This window comes from Lacerta agilis, chromosome 6 (genome assembly GCF_009819535.1).
Source record: "Lacerta agilis isolate rLacAgi1 chromosome 6, rLacAgi1.pri, whole genome shotgun sequence".
Classification (NCBI taxonomy): Eukaryota; Metazoa; Chordata; class Lepidosauria; order Squamata; family Lacertidae; genus Lacerta; species Lacerta agilis.
In genome coordinates, this window is record NC_046317.1 from 87,336,262 (window position 1) to 87,357,304 (window position 21,043).

The 21,043-nt window shown below is 44.7% G+C and overlaps 1 protein-coding gene across 2 annotated transcripts; it reads left to right on the forward strand.

Moving 5' to 3' along the window:
• Positions 1-895: 895 nt before the first annotated feature.
• On the forward strand, positions 896-17,284 carry BIRC7 (baculoviral IAP repeat containing 7). 2 transcript variants are annotated; one of them, XM_033153714.1, is made up of 8 exons: positions 896-914; positions 7,887-8,648; positions 10,017-10,116; positions 12,420-12,498; positions 12,601-12,646; positions 13,217-13,288; positions 15,366-15,574; positions 16,847-17,284. In XM_033153714.1, exons 2-7 carry the CDS (start codon positions 8,045-8,047, stop codon positions 15,563-15,565), a joined length of 1,101 nt encoding a protein of 366 aa, XP_033009605.1. In that variant the 5' UTR covers positions 896-914; positions 7,887-8,044; the 3' UTR covers positions 15,566-15,574; positions 16,847-17,284. The 2 variants fall into 2 exon arrangements, with proteins under 2 accessions (XP_033009605.1, XP_033009604.1); XM_033153713.1 differs by lacking the exon at positions 896-914 and adding an exon at positions 5,086-5,188.
• The last annotated feature ends 3,759 nt before the right edge of the window (positions 17,285-21,043 follow it).

Here is a 21,043-nt window from a genome sequence, read left to right on the forward strand (position 1 = left end):
GACAGGAGAAGCCTTTCTCCGGCCGCTCTTTCCTTATCCTCTCTTCCCGAATTGGACCACGAGCCCGGTTCGGGCGGCGGAGAGAGAAAGAGGCAGCTGTGCTGCAGAGATATATAGATATGTATCTATATATATATATATATATATATATATATATATTTGCCTGCCGGAGGAGCCTTCCAACTCCAATGGCGGCGGGGACCGGGCGGCGGTGACGTCAGCGCCACTGCCGCGCGGGGCATGCCGGGAGGGGACGAGGGAAGGGGGGGGAAAAAACCACCCCCAGCTTCTTGCTGCTCACGCTAACCCGAGAGGGAATGGGAGGGGGAAATGAGCAAATGCATCATCGGCCGCGCATGCGCAGATGGGGGGTTGCGAGAGTGGCGGCGGCGGTCTTTCCGCGAATCAGGCTCCGCCCATTTTTCACCCGGGCCCTGTTTTTTTTAAGTTCCCGCCCAGCCCGCCGTCGTTCGTTTGCGGGGGGGGGGCGTGATTGACAGGAGGCGGGCCTTATCGAGGAGCCAATAAGAACGAGGGAAAACGCTGAGGAGAAGCGGGATGGCGGGTTGTTGTTTTTACCTCATGAGGGCGGCCGAGAACGCGGGGATGGCTGGTTGTTCCTTTGACACACAGCGGGCAGGGGGTTGCCGACACTTTGTATGCAGCTGGTGCCCCCTGGCATGGCTCGGGCCGTCTCTCCCCGCAGCCAGAAATCCAACAGGTGCTGCTCGGGCTTCGCCTGTTGTGTTTCTGCCTAGGAGGGGGGGGGCCGGGAGGAAGCGGCAGCCCTCGCCCCGCTTCACGTGTAATGAGGGGCTCTTCACACGTTGCACCGCGAAGGCCGGGAAGGGAAGAAAGGCAGGCGAGAAACGGTAGGCGGCGATATTTAAGGAACGGGAGACACCGACTTCTGGGTACGTTCCCTGGCAGGAAGCGGGGTTTGGGCGCACCCAAAATGGCAGAAGTAAATGCACGTCAACTGGTCCCGTCCCCCCCCCCCCTCGGTGGATATTGGCCGGGACTGGAGATGGTTCTGCAAAGGTCTGGCAGGAGGAGAGGATGGCAAGTGGGGCGGGGAGATTCCAGGGCACTCAGAAAAGCATTTAAACATTTCAGTGTATAGTATCCCTCTACAGTGCCGGATTTACAAATGAGCTAAACAAGCTACTGTTTAGGGCCCCACTCTCTTGGGGGACCCCCAAAAAAATTAAAGGGGGGAAAACTGGATGTATATTTCCAAAATATAAGATAAAAAAACAAATAAAGAAACCTCATAGCAACAGTGTTTTGTGTTGAAACAAAATAGAAAATTCTTGTGTTTTGTGTTGTGCAGAAAATTCTTGTGTTTTGTGTTGTGTAGGCTCCTATGATGTAAATAAAGGGCCCCGCCTGCTAGCCTGCTCCCTAAAATATCACTGGTTTGTTCATTTCTATATCAATTACTTCGATAAAATACATATTTTGTTATGTGCAAGTGGCTTTAGGTCCATAAATTACCATATAGCATATATTCAACGCAAAAAACAGCGACAATTGGTTGTTGACAAAGGACAGCTGGACATATAAAGGGCCCCATTACCTTCAGTAGCTTAAGGCCTCATCAAACCTAAATCCAGCCCTGTCTCTATACACACACACACATTTTTACTTTCAAAACGAGAGCAAGAGCATCATTTGATACTGCAAGTTCACCCTGTAGCAGTGGCCCAAAAGGCCCTATGCAACAACCCCTCCTGTTGAATGTTTCTAAACATATGTAAGGTACCTGTGTAAAAGGCTCATTTGTAATTATATATTTGGGAATGATTTGTTTTCTTGCGCAGCTGCGTTGCTTTACATTTTCTGGGTGTTCCACAATCATACAGTACTACAAAATACCGCATTTACTCAAATCTCACACTCAGCCTTTTTTGGCCAAATTACGTTGCAGAAATGAAAAGAATTACTGGATCCAATGGCACATTGGCATTCGCCAGCAACTACTTTTTTGGTTTCAATGTACTAAAAATGGAGGTCTGCATTAGGTCGGTGGCGCATTAGACTCATGTCAAGCATTGTTAGAAGTTGTTGTGTCCCCCCCCCCCCAAGTATTTTTAATCAATTAAAAAAACATGGTTGTGGTGCGATCAAATTTTTATTCCGTGGCCCACAGAAAAATGTTTGAGAACCACTGCTTTAAGGTGTTGCTGGATTACAGCTCACATCATCCCTGACCATTGGGCCCTTCTGTTCGGGGCTGATGGGAGTTGGAGACGCAGAGCAGCTGCAAGGCTGCAGGCTCTCCTGCTTAAGAAGACCTCTGAAGAAAGCCTAAGAACCAATTCCTGGCACTAACCTGGAAATTAAAGACACAGCACCAAACATCTGGTTCTGCTGTGTCACAACAAATTAATTGCAATTATACACACCTGGGAGTGAATTCCATTTAACTTAATGGGACTTGCTTCTGAGTAAAGGTCTCCATGGGAATAGAAGGATAATGCATCAAATCTTCAACAAATTCTTTACTATAGGGATTATTTACATACCCACTGTCAGTAGCAAATTATTATTACTATTATTATTATTAATTGTTGTTGTTAAATGAATAGAAAAGAACTGGTTCTTCTGAGACACCATAGAAGCAAGCTGACCCCTGCCACAAAGGGCTCAATGGAAGTAACGCAGAAACTTCATCAACCTCCAAAAAGCCCACTTTCAAAGGCCTGTCAAATGCAACTAAATGAAGAGTATTTTGAGTTGCAATAAGGCAGGATGATGTGCTTGGGCTGAGGCCACAGATGACACTTCACTTCACCCACCACCAGTCAGTTCACAACAGGCATTGTTACACTTCCCTGAGTTTCAGGAGGCTTTCCTCCCCTTGGTGATTCCATTGTGTCCCACCCTGGGCTTTCTGGTCAATGTGTGACACACACAAATCTTCAGCGAAGCTTTTTTCTGAGCTCCTAATGGTTCAAAATGCAAGCAGGGAGTTCAGAACTGCTATCTACACTAGGGGACAAACCAGAGTGCCAAAGTTTGGAGAATCCAGAGGAAACCTTTGCGCAAAAGCACGGCATGGCCTTCTATTTCTCTGCAGTCCTAACTAGGCTTGTTTGTTTCAATGTTCTATACTGTTTATCGGAAAGGTCCCAGGCCAGGTTTATAACATAGCAAATAAAAACAGCAACATAAAAAAGCCAATAAATGTCATTACTGGAAGGTGGGGCTGAAAAATACCTACAAGACTTTGCCTGGCACCTAAAGGATAAATCTATTTGGGGAAAGACAGGTGAGGAATGTTTTGGGATTTTTTTTTTCAACCTGAGGACTGCATTCCATTTTGGGCAACATCCTGGGGGGTGTCTTGTCAAATGCAAAGTGGTTCTTTTAAAGATTCAGAAACAATACAAAACACGAGTGAGAAGATGATTTCATTCCTAAGCAGCAAGCAATATATGCATACCAGGCATGCACTTCTATCTGCCACTTGGAAGCCCTCAAGGAGTGAAGTGACTCCCCTACATAGCCTTAGATTGCACAGCCCTGCGGCTGATCAGTCCATGCACAAGCTTCTAAATCACTCTGCCCCAACCTTCTGATTGTCAGAGACCAGGCTGAGGAGTACAACTATATGAGGAATGGTGGGAGCTTCCCACTCCCCCTGCTCATGGCCAGGATCCTGAAACTCCACAGGAGCAGGGGAGTAGTGTTGATTTGGAACAATGGTTTGCTAAGGGGCACAGTTTGGAAGATGATAGTTGGGCAGAACTGGGAGGTGAACGGGAAGAGAGTGAGCTAGCCGATTCTCTCTCACTGGAAGATGTGCAGCCTCTCAGTCCCAAGGCTAGAAGATTAGTTAAGGTGGCTTCACAAAAGGCTCAGTGGTTGAGAGAGCAGGTGGCTAGGGGATGAGAGGACAGACGTGACCAGAGGGAAGTGGGAGGAACCTTAATTGGGAGCATCTGCACTCTGAGAATGGTTGCTTGTGCTTTTGCTGCATTCATTAAAACATTTCTGTTACTGGTAAAAGACTGCTTTCTCTTTGTACTGCTTATCTACGGCCAGGGCGGGGGGGGGGGGGAGGAAGCTGAGCCCCTGAAGCCTGAAACTGATTTTATAGATGTCTAGGGAGGTTGATGTGGGAGGAGGCCTTCCTTTAATTACCTGGATCCCAACCAATACAGAGTTTAATAGGTACTTGCTATCACCTTAAACCAATAAATCCATATGTGTTTGTGTGTGTGTGTGTGTGTGTGTGTGTGTGTTTATAAAAAAATAGGGGTCTTTTAAAGGCAATCCTGATCATACAAGTACTGCTTGCTTTTGGAGCACATTTTAAAACCTGTTCATTTAATAAGTCCAATAGTGAATGCACATAGTGTGGCTGGTACTCTGTGCTTGTGAGTACTGTCACAAAAAAAACCCTTGTGTGAGAGTAACAGGTTTTTTTAAAAATAAATAAATAAATATCACCACACTCATTTGTTCTTTAATTGTTAAAGGAGCTCCCCTGATTAGGGGTGAGGAGGGCATTCATAGAATTGTAGAGTTGGAAGGGACCCTGAGAATCATTTCATCCAACCCCTTGCAATGCAGGAACATGCAGCTGTCCCATACAGGGATCGAATTTGCAACCCTGGCATTATCACCCCATTCTCTAACCAACGCAAGCACACTTCTTGCTACATCCAAATATCTGCCCTCCAACTGGTCTCCTCCAACAGAGGTTTTAAGTTTGGGCATCTGGATGGCACTGCTACTAAACTTATTCAGAATAAGGCAAACACAAATGAGAGATTGAGCACTGAAGTGGCAAGCAAGTGGAATGAGCATCTTATTTATTATCACATTTCTGTTCCGCCCTCCAAGGGGCTCAGAGCATGACACACATCCTTCTGCCTCCCACTCCCCTTTTTGTGTCCAAAGCTACTTCACGGAGCTTCTTGCCCGAGTGAAGAGCTGAACCCACGTCTCCCCGGGATGGTGGTTTCTACACTCCAGTGTCTGTCTGAAGCAAAAAACACTACCAGGTTTTTTGCTTCGATAAGGTTAAAAACTGCTTGCAGCTTTAAATGTTTGATTCGAAGCACAAATTGGTTAATTGCTTGGGTGGCGATTGGAAGGTAAAGGGGCCCCAGAAGCCAGTGTTAGACACTTGTTCTCTGCTTTGTGGTTGAGTGATCTTCCAGTTTGTTCTGGTTAAGTAAGTACCCTGCATGCATACATAACAACATAATGTATTGAGGTCTAGTTGTAATAATGCTGTTGAAAATTATAGGCTTTAAGTACAGTAGTGGATATTAACTTGGTCCTGAGGTTTGGTTTATTTGCTTGAGCTCTACAGAGCTTATTTATTGTGTAGATATGTTTTGCCTACCTGAGTATAGGCCATGGTATATTTTACCATGTTAATGGGAAAAGGAGGGGTAGAAATTACTGGCAATCTTCAGGTAGCAACTGAGCTTGAAGTTGTGCTGTGCTGGTCTGGCTTCTCTAATTTTACATGGGGTAAAGGTAAAGGAACCCCTGACCATTAGGTCCAGTCGTGTCCAACTCTGGGGTTGCGGCACTCATCTCGCGTTACTGGCCAAGGGAGCCGGCGTACAGCTTCCGGGTCATGTGGCCAGCATGACTAAGCCGCTTCTGGCGAACCAGAGCAGCGCACAGAAATGCCATTTACCTTCCCGCCAGAGTGGTACCTATTTATCTACTTGCACTTTTGACGTGCTTTCGAACTGCTAGGTTGGCAGGAGCTGGGACCGAGCAACAGGAGCTCACCCCATCGCGGGGATTCGAACCGCTGACCTTCTGATCAGCAAGCCCTAGGCTCTGTGGATGAACCCACAGCACCTAATCCCCTATCATAGTAGTTCCCATTTAGGGGTCCGCAGAACACACCCAGGGGGGTCTATGGCCCCATTCTTTGCCTCCCCCTTAGCTTTTTTGTCATTTTGCATGGTAATATCTCAATATTTTGGTCTGTTTTAGTGCTGCCCCACATTTTGTTAAAAAATGCTTTGCAGAGGTAACAACCATAGAATTATCAAAACTTTCAAAAGTAGGGGACCAGTGGCTTGACTTTTTAAAAATGGTTCCTCAGTAATTATTTAATTGGGAACCATGTTCATTAGGAAGCTCGGCTACTTGTTGTAATCCCCTCCCTTTTATAAAAAGGAAGTGAGTTAGAAAGCAAAGAAGGAATCATAACTCAGTTACTTATCACATATACAGAAATAAAATGGGTAATAAAAACCGTTTTCAGAAAACCTATGTAACACTAAACCCTACAAGGCAGGAGTTTGCGTACTTTCTCTGATGTGGGTTGATTGAAATGGTCATACAATTCTTAAAATCTTGTTCCCATTCTCTACAGTGTATAAAACAGGATTGCTATACCTGCAAACAAAAATGAAGCCTTAAGATGTAGGGTGCAATGATTAGTGCGTCTCACTAGGACCTGGGAGACCAGGCTTCAAATTCCCACTTGGTCATGAAACTCACTGGGTGACCTGAACCAATCGCTGCCTCCTAGCCTAACTTGCATCACAGGATTGTTGTGGAGATTAATTGAGGCAGCGGGGGAACCATGTACTCTGCCTTGAAGAAGAATGTGGAATATAACTCTGATAAATAAATAAGGCTACAAAACTTGCGACTGTAGATTTGTGAGGTTGCATGATTGTGAAGAGAGTGAGCTCTGAGCCACTAAGCTGCATAGTCTTGATACGGCACTATAACTGTACAATGCACTGCACTAAAGACGTTGCTTGATCAAAAAGGCGCTGCAATGGTCAATCAGGGTTTTAAAAGATTTCAAAGACTACGGATAGATTTGGAAAGCCTAGCCCGATTAACTGGGCAGCAGGGTTCTTGCAGAAACATGCATGATGTATGTAACACAAGAACTTATAAAAGGTAGAGATGACTCACACCATCTGGGAAAATGCATTCCTTTGTAGGCATGGGAAATTAGGGAGATGCCTCTTTTAAGGACCTGCTGCACTGTACACTTACAGACCTTCGAGCTGGGGGGGGGAATAGCCTTTAATCCTCCAGATGTTACCACAACTCACATCAGCCTCATACAGCCTGGTTAATGTTCAAGAGAAATGGGAGCTGTGGTCCAGCAATATCTGGAAGGTCACAGATTATCTCTCACCCCCCTAAAGAAAGAAAAAGCATGTGAGCTTTCAGAATTATCGTTTTGTCTTGTATTCACTTTTATTCCGGTTTATTTGGTGCATTGTTCTTGTACAAATCATCAGTATTTGATGGCGGAAAGCCCTTTTAACACTTTCATCATTGACTTGAACCTCTGTTTTGGGTGGGTGTGGGAGCAAAATAATCTCAGAACTGCAGATCGGGTGATCTCATCCTGCCCCCACAAGCAGAGTTGACTTCCTTGACAATTGCGTGCAAGAGATTATAAGTTGATTGCCTTTCTCCCCAAACATCTTTAGCTTCCCTGCATGATGTTGGCTGGAGCAAGTCCATTAACACATCCCACCTAATTATCAGCTATACTTAAGGGAAAATGGCACTGTAGATGACAATTTGGCTGTCAAATGTAACTTGTAACAGAGAGGTTTTTGTAAATGGGACCAGTGAGTTGGGGGCTTTGATATTTAAAATTGATCTTTTGCATTTCTTGTCTCTGCAAATGGAACAAAATGTTAAAACTTGTTTAGTCATTAAATAAGTCACTGACTCCTCCTTTTTGTTCTGCTCTTACAATGTGCAGAATTAATGGATGAATTCAGTCTAAAAAAGAGTTCTTGCACCAATTTGGTGCCTCCACTTTAAGCCACTGCTGAATTCCACTGTCCCTCTTTTTCACCAAAACACACAAATGTCTCCCCACCCCCCTTGTCTTCCTGTAAAACTTTTTGTTCTCTGTCCAGGTGGAAAGGCAGCAATTGTACTGCAGCAACTACCAAATCAGCAGGCTGTAGAAAAGCCGGAACCTTGTGCCTATCTGCTGTTTGGGAGCCTGTGTGGCTTTTCTGAGTTCAAGAGCTTTCCAGAATTCACAGGAGGCTGAGCCAGAGAGAGCTAAGGGATGCAGGCTACTTATTGGAGGCAGACTGCCATTGAAATCAACCAGCTTGTCGATAATATAATGGCTAATATCCTTTCAATGAAGAGGGAAATGGAAGACAGCTCATCTGCAAGAGCATCTAGGAACAGACATTCCTGGCTGTCCCAGTCCAGCATGCGATCTGAGGAGAGGCGGCTACAGACTTTCCAGCATTGGCCGGAGAGCTTTCATGCTTCCCCATCCGACCTGGCCGCTGCTGGCTTCTTTTTCATTGGGCCTGAGGACAGGGTGAAATGCTTTTGCTGCGGTGGGGTGTTGTTTGACTGGTTTGCTGAGGATGACCCCAAGGCAGAGCACAAGAAGTTCTTTCCAAATTGCTCTTTCATCCAGGGGAAGGATGTAGGAAACCAAGAGATGCTTCGGGCTGAGGTCCTCCAGGATGCTGTGGATGGACAGTTCCTTGGTATGTTGCAAAACTTAAGCATGGAAGAGGCCACTGTAGACTTTCAACCAGAATACCCAGATATGGAAATGGAAGGAGATCGTCTGGTGACTTTTGAAAATTGGCCAGCTTCTGCTCGGGTGACTCCAGACTCGCTCGCCAGAGCAGGATTTTTCTACACAGGTATGTAAGCTCGTAAGAACTGAAAAAAGGGGTTATGCTGTTTTATATTATTATTATTATTATTATTATTATTATTATTATTATTATTATTGGCTTAATGAAATTTATATACAGCTTGCTAGAATGAAGGAGTTCCCCCTAAGCAGTTTGCAATGAACAAAAGATACCAAATGTTAAAAAAAAGTTATATGAAAAATGAATAAATAAAACCAGCGCCGATAAAGCATTTAACTTTCAGAAGTTTTGGGAGGCTCAAACAAGAGTGGTGGCAGCCTGGAATTCCTTTGCGAAAGTGCTGCTCTGGTTTGAGATGGGTGCGATTTTTGATACTGTGGGGTGCTGCTTCACAAGAGCTTTCCCCAAATGCAAAAACAGCACCTGCAGGATCGAAACCCCATGCTCCTCATTGAAGGTGGAATGAGTGTCTCTGCCTGGAGTATGTGTTTGTGGGGGCTTTGGTGCTGTGGGGCTCTTGGTTGGGTTGGGTGGAGGAACATCTCTGTAGAGCTGCTTTTCCTTTTTCCCGTCCCTGTCTCCAGTCCCAACCAGGGAGCGCCGCCAGTCTGGATTCTCCTGCTAAATGGTGCTCCCCCCTCCCCCATTTTAGCAAACCAGCATGGAATCCCCTGCAAAAATGATGGGCGAGGGGCAAACCTCCCATTTAACAGCACTTGCGACTTCAAAGCACTCTGCAAATGTTGTCATTGTGACATAATGTGATAGACAGTTGGTCAACTCCATCCACTTGCCAAATTTGGTCAACAAGGCTGATCTTGAGAAGGATCTGGCCCATGGGGCCAAAAAGGTTCCCTTGCCCTGCTGTAAGGTATCAGCGGCATCATGGAGTGTCAGTGTACAGCTAATATGAAGTATGCACATTCTCTGTGGTGGTGGTGGCTGCCAATGTGGTGCCCACAAGTGTCAGTTTGCCCAGCAGTATCCCCTATGGTGCCCACAAAAAGCCTCCATAAATATCTCCTTGGAAAGCCACACGAGAGAGGCCAATCTTCTTGCTTCGCTTCTCTTGCACTTTGGAACACACACCCTTAAACATGTCCACATTACATTGGATGCCCACAGAGGAGAGGAGCAAAGAGCTGCTTTCTGTGAGCAACCGCAGTGGTGGTGGATGTAGGTGCCTTATTCTGTTCCCCTATTATTTCATTTTCTTTTCTTTTTAGGCATGGCAGCAATTTTGTGTTGTGCCACTCCCCCCCCCCCCCGAAGACAATCCTTTTGCAGCCAGTGCCCATTACACTTTCTCAAAATTTTAAATGTTTCCCCTGTCCCCAAAAGGTTGGTGGAGCCCTGCAGCTGTTTCAGCTTTTAAGTGATTAACATGAGACCTCTTGCCATGGCTGTTTTCAGGCCAGGGGGATTATGTGCGGTGTTTCTACTGTGATGGCGCTTTGAGGAACTGGGAGCGTGGAGATGACCCATGGATGGAGCATGCTGTTTGGTTTCCAAGGTAACACATCCCTATTTGTCCCTCACACACTCACGAACACACACCCCTCTTTCAGGAACAGAGAACAATTGATATGTGGGTCCACAAACCTCCTCGGTATAGCTAGTAACGGCCCACAGGACAATAGCAAGTTGACCCACCTAACTGGCAATGCCAGCTTTCCCAGATTCAACTTGGAAACTCTTGCTAAACAATAACCTTGCATGTTCAGGAAACCTGTGCCCAGAAGTAGATATTCAGTGTTTACAAGGATAGGATTTTCCAGGTGTTTGCCTAAGTGTTCAGATGCTAGCATTCTTTTCCTGCTTTGAAAGCAGAGAGACCTAGCTTAATTGCACATGATTTCTGCTAGAAAGGCACAGACCCCCTGACTACCTAGTGAACAGACTGGACTGAATGGATATGCATTGCAGTCCCCACTGAATACTCACCAGCTTGCTATTCTGCATCCTTTTTGCATCCTGTGCAAGAGGTCACCGCTGGTTTGCTTTTTTATGTAGAAGTGTAGCAACAAGTTCCTAAACCATTTCACATACTTGCAGCTGCAAACACAGGTATTTTTTCCCTTCCTGATTAACACACTATTATTATTACAGTAATATTATTATTATGGCTGGGTTCCCCCCCCCCTTTGATCAGCACACACCCTCCCCTCCTCATGTGTGGCAAGCAACTTCTGGAAAATGAGAATTCCCAAAGCATTTTGTTTCACAGTCTGAGTCAGCAGTTCAAAGGGAGGACAGAAGGCCAAAATATCATAGTCTGAGCTCAAGTGAAACCCACTTTGGTGATGTGCTATGACTGATGGCGAAATGACTTGAAATAAAAGTAAACGCTGTCTGTGACGCTTGGAGTATCACTGCTATTCCTATATGAGTTTGGATTTTAGAGTCTTGCTATGTGCTTTGTGGCAGTAAACCCAGTTTTACATGAGACGGAGAGCAGCAACAAATTCTGACACTTTTTTAAAAAGTATCTTTTAATGATACTTGAGTTTTGCCTCATTGATAGCACATCTGTATATAAAACAGATGTGACCCATGAATCAGCCATAGGTCACAAAAATGTGAACATTTCCAGAAGCACCTGTGAAAATTGCCCTTGCTAGGCTTGAGCTGCAAACCTGGAAGTAAGTCTCATTGAATTGGGAAGGAAGTGTGTGTATCTAAGAGTATCTGATGACCATGCCATTGAATGTCGTTCCTACCTGCTCATTATCCCAGTGCACAGACTGGAAAGGGGATCTATTAACTAGACCAGAAACACACACACTTAAGTGCATCTGTTTCAGCTTAAGTGACTGGCATTTCAGCACACCGCTGCCAACTCTGCGGATGGAAACCAGGCTGGCAAAGATGTCATATGGCAAGAAGTAAAACCTTCAAAATGGCAAGGAGGTTTTCAGAGAATGATATGACTGCTTCCTTTTGCAGAGGTTTGAAAGTTAAGGTGGTGTTCTTGGACACTGCAAGGAGAGTGAAGCTGGAATCAAAAGTGAAAGTGTGGCTTTATTTAATTTAAGTTACCGTATTTGCTGGCAGAACTGGGAAATGTCCTTGGCCAAGTACCCGTTTCATCCTGCCAGACCCTAGGCTGAATGTCTCTGCATAGAAGAAAGACCACCTGCTGTATTAACTGATTCTCTTTTCTCCACCACATACATACTAAATTATTTGGTCCAATAGCTTCATTAGTATTGTTGCAGGCCACCTCAATCTCTGAGCTGTGCGAGAGTCCAGGGGGTCTAGGCATTTACTCAAGGTTCTGTTTCATCGGAATGAGGGACAGCGGAGACTGTGGTGTCTTTATGATATGTTGTTTATTTGCACATACATACAGCCTGAGCCTACTTTGGCAGGGTTCACAGCATTAACACTCCAAGAAGGTCTTGCTTCTCCCTTAGTGATAGCCTTGGATTCCAGCAGAAATCAAGCATGTCTCTTCCTCAAAGGCTCAAGCCACCCACTAGCTTCTAGCTCTCACACACCAAAACTCTGGCTTTTGTCCTTCTAACTAACAGCCAGTTGAGGGAGGAGGGCACTCATTTATCTTCTGGCACAGAGCCACTTCCTTCGTTACCTTAATGACCCATATTTAGGCCATTACCTCACCAGGAAGCTGGCCTGGCTATTCCAGCAATTGAATCCTTGCTGGATCCAGGAATGAGAAAGGACTCAGGAATATTCCAAATAATCTCGGTCTTTCCATTAGTTTCATTTTGGGGCTGTGTTTTCAAGGAAGCCAGTTGGCCGTCACAGTATTGGGACTGTTTCATCTTCTCTTCTCACGTCCCACATCTATAGGTGTAAATTCTTGCTGCAGTCCAGAGGGAGTGACTTCATCAACAGTTTTCAAGAAGCGCGTATCAATCCTATACTCCCGGTGAGTGTGTGTGTGCCTGTGCCTGTGTCTCTGTCTCTCTCTGTGTGTAAGTGTGCACATGCATGCAGTTATTCCAAAATGATGCATATCTTTTGTTTCCAGGAGGACAACTTACATTGGCCTGAACAACATTCCACCAGCTCCCAAGGTAAGTACTTCTGTAATTTTGAGCTCTTGCTCAGCAGGAGGTCTGTCTTGCCTCTGTTGATATTGCTCCAAAGGTTGGATGCCACCTCCAATCTCTGCCAAGCTGTGGCAAGCATCCAGGAGGGGTTCCAAGTGCTCACTCCAGGGTCTGTGTTCCTTTGATAATCATAGACACAGTGGAGGCTTCCTTAGCTTTAAGAAATAGGATTTATTCACATATTTACACCTGAATTTGGAGGGAGGGAGTCCAGATCTTACAGCAGGGTCATCTCAAGAGGGGCTTGCTCCCCACAGCAGTGGAGCCCAAGGCTTCTCTCCCACCTTTCCTATAGCCAGGCACCCAATATCGTTTTGCCCTTTTTTTTTCAACTATTGAAAGGCTCATGCCAAAAGCACAATTTTGGTACAAAATAACTCTTTCACACATGTGTTAAGATGCTACTGCTTCTCATGCAGACACTTGAACTTCTTAAAATCTATTTGGGGCTTCTAAATATATTTGGAGTAGGGAAACCGACCTTCTGAACGGGGACTCCCAATACATGTCATATTCTGTGTGTTTTATGCGCAGAGCCTGCTCAGAGGCAAACAGATTCTCAGACCTTGAGGAGAGAGGCAGAAACAGGACGTCCAAATGAACCAGGTAAGGTTGGTGGAAGAGAGTGAAGCACAGCAGCCAGGTGGGATAGGAGCAGGTAGCCTAATTCTTGGCTAGGCAAAATAACTTGACCCATTGACATGAGTCAACAGTGTGATGCAGCAGCTAAAAAAGCCAATGCAATTCTGGGCTGCATCAATAGGAGTATAGCATCTAGATCAAGGGAAGTAATAGTACCACTATATTCTGCTCTGGTCAGACCTCACCTGGAATACTGTGTACAGTTCTGGGCACCACAGTTCAAGAAGGATACTGACAAGCTGGAACGTGTCCAGAGGAGGGCAACCAAAATGGTCAAAGGCCTGGAAACAATGCCTTATGAGGAACGGCTTAGGGAGCTGGGTATGTTTAGCCTGGAGAAGAGAAGGTTAAGGGGTGATCTGATAGCCATGTTCAAATATATAAAAGGATGTCATATAGAGGAGGGTGAAAGGTTGTTTTCTGCTGCTCCAGAGAAGCGGACACGGGGCAATGGATTCAAACTACAAGAAAGAAGATTCCACCTAAACATTAGGAAGAACTTCCTGACAGTAAGAGCTGTTCGACAGTGGAATTTGCTGCCAAGGAGTGTGGTGGAGTCTCCTTCTTTGGAGGTCTTTAAGCAGAGGCTTGACAGCCATCTGTCAGGCATGCTTTGATGGTGTTTCCTGCTTGGCAGGGGGTTGGACTGGATGGCCCTTGTGGTCTCTTCCAACTCTATGATTCTATGATTCTATGAACTCATTTCTCTGTAACGCATCTAAAGACTGGCAAAAGCGCTTGGAGACTAAGGTGTCTTCACATTACCGTCTTGGAGCACAATGAAGAGGTTGTTGTGTTCCCTGGTGGTTTCCACAGTGCTTCCCCAGCTGTTCACATCAGTACAGTTTAATTAGTGTCTGATTCATTTCTGTTTGAGTATTGGCAGGGTGGGGATGTCTTTTTCACCTCCTGCAAAGGTGTCCTTGGCTGGAGACGAATTAGGAGTGGCTTAAGGACTTCCATCTGCGTGAAGTTAGTTTGAGAAACAATGCATCAAATAGCAATATTTCACAACAAAGCACAGGATACATATGCATTTGGGAGCAATGTTGAGAACAAAAATTAAGAACCCAGTTCTGGAAATGCAGTGAGTGCACAGTAAACAGAAGTTGTGAATGCAACTCTATAAACCTGTGTCCTATAACATACTTGTTGGGGAAAGTTTTTGCATGCTAAAGGGTTTGGACACAACTGTTGGGAATTACCAGCATGAAACTAAAATCTACTCTGAGTAGACCCACTAAAACCAGGTGGTCATGCCCATTACTTTCAATGACTATGACTAACATTGGATACAACTCCGAATATCTTGAGTTTATTTTGATGGCTGCTTTGTGGCTTTAACATGGTTTTTGTGGATCTGACCTCAATAGAAAGCTGTGGCCTTGAGTCTGTGAGCATTCTGAATCTTATCATGCATGGATAGTCTGTGTGGTTTGAGAGTTTCTCATACTCTTGACCCAGCTACTTCAAGAGTGTGAAAAATTTCAACTGATAGAATTAAGAGGTTATAGTACTAATGGCTACAAAGTAGATGCAACTTGAAGTGACATATTTCTTAGGGGGATCGTTGCCAAGCAAGTCTAGTCTGCCAGTGTTAGCTTGGTATCAACATAGTTTCTTTTTTTTAATGTAACTTTTTTTTGCTATATGCAACACAGCAAAATAAAAACTGCTCACAAAACAGTGCACTGAGCACCTTCCAAAAGAGCCATGTTGTGAAATGTATATCACTTAAGTATGGGGGCTTTGTCCATTTGTCAAGGGTTAGTTGGCTCTTAAAATATTCTGGTGTTTTTTTGGTTCGTATGACCAGTTTTCACCGTGGGAGAATGTTGACTGAAGGTGCCAATTTCCCATGACAAATATGTCAGTGTAAACCTACAGAAGAACAGGGATTTCCCCCAGACTTCCTGGGCTCCAGCCCAAGCCCTTTTCCCCACAACATGGAAACTCTGGACTGCAAGATTGTCTTGTGGCACCGAGCAATCAAAATGGCTCTTTTGGGCTGCTCCTGAACCTTTCTCCTTCCTCTTGTTAGAGTCTGCTGTGAGCACGGAGGAAGAGCTGCGCCGGCTGCGGGAGGAGCGCATGTGCAAAGTGTGCATGGACAAAGACGTGTCCATCGTGTTGGTGCCTTGTGGCCACTTAGTGGTTTGCACAGAATGCGCTCCTAATCTAAGACGCTGCCCCATCTGCAGAGGGGTCATCCATGACAGTATGAAGGCATTCCTCTCTTGAACTGGGAAGGTGGGTAAAGAGGGGACTACAGGAAATATTGCCGAACTGAGCACATGGTCCAAGCCCCGTTGCACAAGCGATAATCCTTATGCTTACTTAATGGCGCATGCAATAGAAGCCAAAGTAACTTTTACAGCCTTGGTCTGCCATACCTAACCATAGTGGCAGGTTCAGGTATGCTCTCAACCACCCTGCCCAGAATACCTTGCCCTTCCTCAAAGCAAGGCTGTGTGTGTGTGTAGGGGGTGACAGAGACTCTCACTGAGTGGTCAGCAGAGGGGCCAGGTTGCCCCTAAGACTGAGGGGGCTCAACATGTATTGCGCATGTGTGATGTCATGTTTATGATATCATATTGTCTGGACAAAGCTGAGTGTTCTGGAGGAGCCAGCTATTGATGCTGCGATGCACGATATGTGTCGCATGTGACGTCATGCGTGCAACATGACCAGCTCCCCTCAATATTGAGGGGGCCTAGCCCACTTCCAACAAATATTCAAGGGGCTCCAGACCTCTTGGCCCTCTAGAATTGGCAATGCCTGGTGGTTAGCCAAGGGTGCTGGCAGCAGGTTCAGTAGCCAATTATGAGGTATGCAGGGCCTCCAGTAAGGGGAGATTTGCCAATTGTGTCATATCTCCTCATTATGGAGCTGGCCATGCGGATCTGCAGAGCCATTTTGCACAAAGCTGTGTGTGTCCAGCTGCTAGCAGAGAAATGTTTTTAAGACTTGTCTGCCATTTGTCAGCTGGAGAAGCTTCATCTTGGCAGTACTCCTGTATTGAAGCACTCCTTATGTATCCATTGGAATAGTCTGTGGATTCATTGCCGTCTGATCAGAATGCCAGAATAGCAACTAAACAAAAGAGCTTGCTGGATGAGGCCAGTGGCCCATCTAGTCCAGCACCCTGTTCTCACAGCAGCCAACGGGACCTGAGTGTTAGAGCACTCCCCAGTAGATGATATTGGGAAGAATACTGCAACTGTGCACCGAAAGGTGGGAGACAAACTGTCACTCATTCAATGCATGAGAGGAATTGGCAAGTAGCAATTCCTATGGGAAAGGTTGCCGGAAGAAAGCATTCCTGAAGTGAAAGGAAATGGTTTGCATGAGGAAGGCACCACAGCTGCTTTGTATGAAGGTCCCAGGTTCAAATGTTGGTATTTCCAGGAAGGGACTCCTGCCTGAAATCCCGGAGAGCTGCTACCCATAAATATAGACAGTATTGAGCTCGATGGACCAATGGTCTGACTCTGTGTAACATAGCTTCCTCTGTTCTTTCAGAATCTTCAGAGGCCAGATACTTGCTGCTTGATTAACCCGTTTTGGCCCACGACGACCCAGCCTGAGGGGACATCAACCGAAGGAGCTTTGGAATGGGTGCTGGCACCCCGAGGAACCTCCTTCCCAGCCGAAATGATATTGCAGGACTTCTCCATGTGTGCTGTTTGGGGCTGTTGGGATTTCCCTCACAGCGGTATAAAAAAAGATCAAGGACAAAATAATCCCAAAGGACTTTCTGGTCTGTGAAACTATTGACTTTTCTCTTTTTTAAGGGATTACTTCAGATTTGAAAGATGGTTCCTTCCTTGGTGGTGTAATGTCTTGGAGCAGAAACCTTTGTCTAGGTTCTTTAGTAACTTGGTGGTTTATTTCTATTTTTTTACCATTCATTTTTTTCTTGGAACACATTTTGCTTGAATAAAAGTACCTTTAACCATTGGGGACTGCTTTGTAACAAATTCTTGCAAGGCACTTGCACCGAACAATAAATTTAATATTTCAGTCATGCTATGGCTTTTCCTATACAGAAGCTGTAACACTTATTATCATATAACATTTATTTAACTATACTGTCATTTTGCACCCACCCAATTAATGCACCCCTCCACTTACAAACAAATTAACCTAACTTTGCATATTTAAAATTAGCTCCTAATATTTTTACAACCTACTTTTTAGCTGAATAAAATGCAGGCTCTTGCCACGCAACTAGCAACTGGTATAACACTGATTGGCTGGAATCACCAAAATTGGGCTTAGCGTTTGACCTCATGCTATCCCTACTAGGAATGGGCAAGTCTGTCAATTTCACTTTCTCATTTTTCCATCCTTAAGTTCAGTTCTTCATATTTCCCACATCAATTCCTGGTACACTTTTCAAAGTCTCATGGAAAATTAATCGGCATTTTCGTACAAATTTCTCCAAATATGCATATGTTTGCATAGCAACTTTCCCTAACGCAATGCATTTCTTTATGTTGTTTTCACGAAGATGCATCTTTGATGCACACTTAACCATAGTATGCACTTCTTTTATCTTCTTCTTTGGCAATCACTCGTAGCTGAGTAAGATCGTCTTCCATAAACACAGTTTTAACAGTGAGTCCGTAAGTGACTGTGGAGGCCAATTCTGGATCCACATGTCCTTCCACAGTGGGAATATTGGTTTCTGGGTGGGAGTTGATCACGGTGAGGGTTTGCCAAGTGTGCCTTCCTCTTATCACGTTTCTCCCTTGTGTCCCGAGTTTGAGTGTTTTCAAAGCCCATGACATCTTGGTAAAGGCTCGCAGGCCAGTGTTTCCCAATTGTCAGTGTTTATACTACATTTTTTAAGATTTGCCTTGAGACAGTCTTTAAACCTCTTTTGTTGACCACAAGTATTACGCTTTCCATTTTTAAGTTCAGAATAGAGTAGTTGCTTTGGAAGACGATCATCAGGCATCCGCACAACATGACCAGTCCAATGAAGGTGATGTTGAAGAATCATTGCTTCAACACTGGTGATCTTTGCTTCTTCCAATACACTGGTATTCGTTCGCCTGCCTTCCCAAGTGATGTGTCAAATTTTTTGGAGACACTGTTGATGGAATCTTTTGAGGAGTTGGAGATGGCGTTTATAAGTGGTCCATGTTTCACAAGCATACAGTAAGGTTGGTAGTATACAGCAGCTTTGTAAACAAGCATTTTGGTTTCCGTGCAAATGTCCCGGTCCTCAAACACTCTGCACTTCAATCGGGAGAAAGCTTTCTGTGGCTTTCTTTTATACACTATACTTGGCACTGCATTGCAAAATTAGGAGACGTGTGAATTTCAAAGGATGGTTGTGTATATTGTTGTTGAGGAAAGTGAATTGGGTTAGGGTTGCTTTGAAAGGCACAGTGAGTATGGTGTGTCAGACTAAGACCTGGGAGGCCAGGGTTCAAGAACTGCCACTTGGCCATGAAGCTCACACTGGGATTACTTTGGGCCAGTCGCTGCTAACCTACCTCACAGGGTTGTTGTTGGGATTAAATGGGGGGTGGGGTGGATTTAGAGGAAAAGATGGGATAGAAATGGGATAAATAAATAATCTCTGATTCTCACTGCATTCTTTTAACTTCTCCTGTATTGGTGAAGGGTTGCCCATCACTGCTTTAGGATAAGCTAAAGCATGGAATTAAATAATGCAGGATCAGGCTTCAGTGAGAAGGAGCCTGCTAGGGCTGTACATAACATGTGCTTGCATGCACAGCGCCACTCCACTCCCTACAACCCATGTTTCCACAGTGGGGCACAGGACTGCAGGCATGACTGCTATAATGGGCAGGGGGAAGCCATGAGTGCATGTAATCTGCTTTTTTCCAGGAGAGGGCAGCATCAGCCTAGTATTAAACCTCCTCTTTAGATGATGAACTTGGTCCAGAAGAGAAAAGGCCATGTATGTATATATATAATCATTGCCCTAGGATCAATATCACTATTGTTTCACGATGTAGTTCAGGGTAGAGCTGCTGAGGTGCATGCAGAAGTCCCAGGTTTGACACTTGACATTTTCAGGTAGAACTGGCAGTGTCGCCCTGTCTGAAAGTCTGGGAGAGCTGCTCCTGGTCACTGTTGATAATACTGAGATAGATGGACCAGTATTCTGACTTGGTGTTAAGGCAGATTACTATGTGCTACTTGGGCAAAATTGCATTCTATTCTGGTAAACTACCCCCAAAGCTAAATGAAGAAGGCAAGGGTATAGAGGCTGCCTGTAGGTGGAGGAAATAGGAGGTAGGGGTCCACAAGCTTGACATGAGTCAACAGTGTGATGCAACAGCTGTTCTAGGCTGCATCAACAGAAGTGTAGTCTGCAGATCAAGGGAGATAATAGCAACACTCAATTCTGCCTTGGTCAGACCACACCAGGAATATTGTGTCCAGTTCTGGGCACCACAATTTAAGAAAGATGTTGACAAGTTGGAACATGTGCAGAGGAGGGCAGTTAAGATGAGCAGAGGTCTGGAACCTAAGCCTTATGAAGAAGGATTGGGGGAATTGGTTAGGGAATATGACTAACAGACACATTTTTGCAAGCAATTGCTCCTAATTCGTTTTTGTATCTTGTTTACATAAATATAATCATTTTTATGCACATCTAATATATGCATGTTTGTAATCATTGTTCGGTTTGAGAATTGCATCGCAAAATTCAGACAACTGCAAATTTTGAAGAATAATTGTGTTTCAATTCTCATTTTGGAAAGTGCAAATTTTTATCCGCTTGCATTTAAATGCGATCAGAATCAAATTTCATCTCCATCCCTATGTGCTTACAGTGAACAGTTTGCAATTTCTCTGCCACCACGATAGAGCAATTTTGTATTTTTAATTTTGTGGCTTCATTTGTGTGTGTGTGCGTGCTCATGATACTGTCTGCTGAAAAACATTCATTCGGCACAATTTCTTTTCGGTACCAAAGTAACAAGACTGGCGCCTTTACCTGAGCAGCCTCATTCATGGCTTGTTACTGCCTGGTTCAGAATACAAATTTGTCTAGCTTCGAATGCTTGGGTGCATTACAGATCAAGTGCCATTTCCCCAGGGAGATATTTCCTGGCTCAACATTCAGGATGGGTGGGTCTGGCTTATGTTGGTTTCTCTCAGTTTCTACTTTTGCCAATGTTTAAGTTCAGTCCTCCACAGTTCTGCTTCATTTTGCGATTTATTTTCAAGAAAACCCCTCATGTCCCAGCACTTTAATTCAGATTTATCCCGCTACACACAATTTTATGCCGTATTTACTTGGGTCTAATGTGCCATCGAATGTAATGTGCACCTTAATTTTTGCCATGTAATTTGACCAAAAAAGCTGAGCGTTAGATTTCAGTAAATACGGTATGCAGTTTCCGTTAATACATTTTTCCTCAAAGCAAATTTCCCCAACTTGGTCTGTTATGTTCGGTAATGTCTGTGCTTTTGTATGCATGCTTCCCCCTAATGGTCACATTCTTCTGCGTATTGTTGGGCTGGAGAGCTGTACAGCAAAATTAGGAGAAGTGCAAAATTGGAAGCATGTCTGTGTTTGCATATTGTTTGAGGAACTGCAAATTAGGGAATTTCATATTTAGAGTACAAAATGAGACATTGCTCATCAAGCATCAGCCAGCATTCAGCTTCATGAAGCTGTTCTGTAGATGACTCCACAATCGTATTTCATGTTGGCTCCTGACTCTG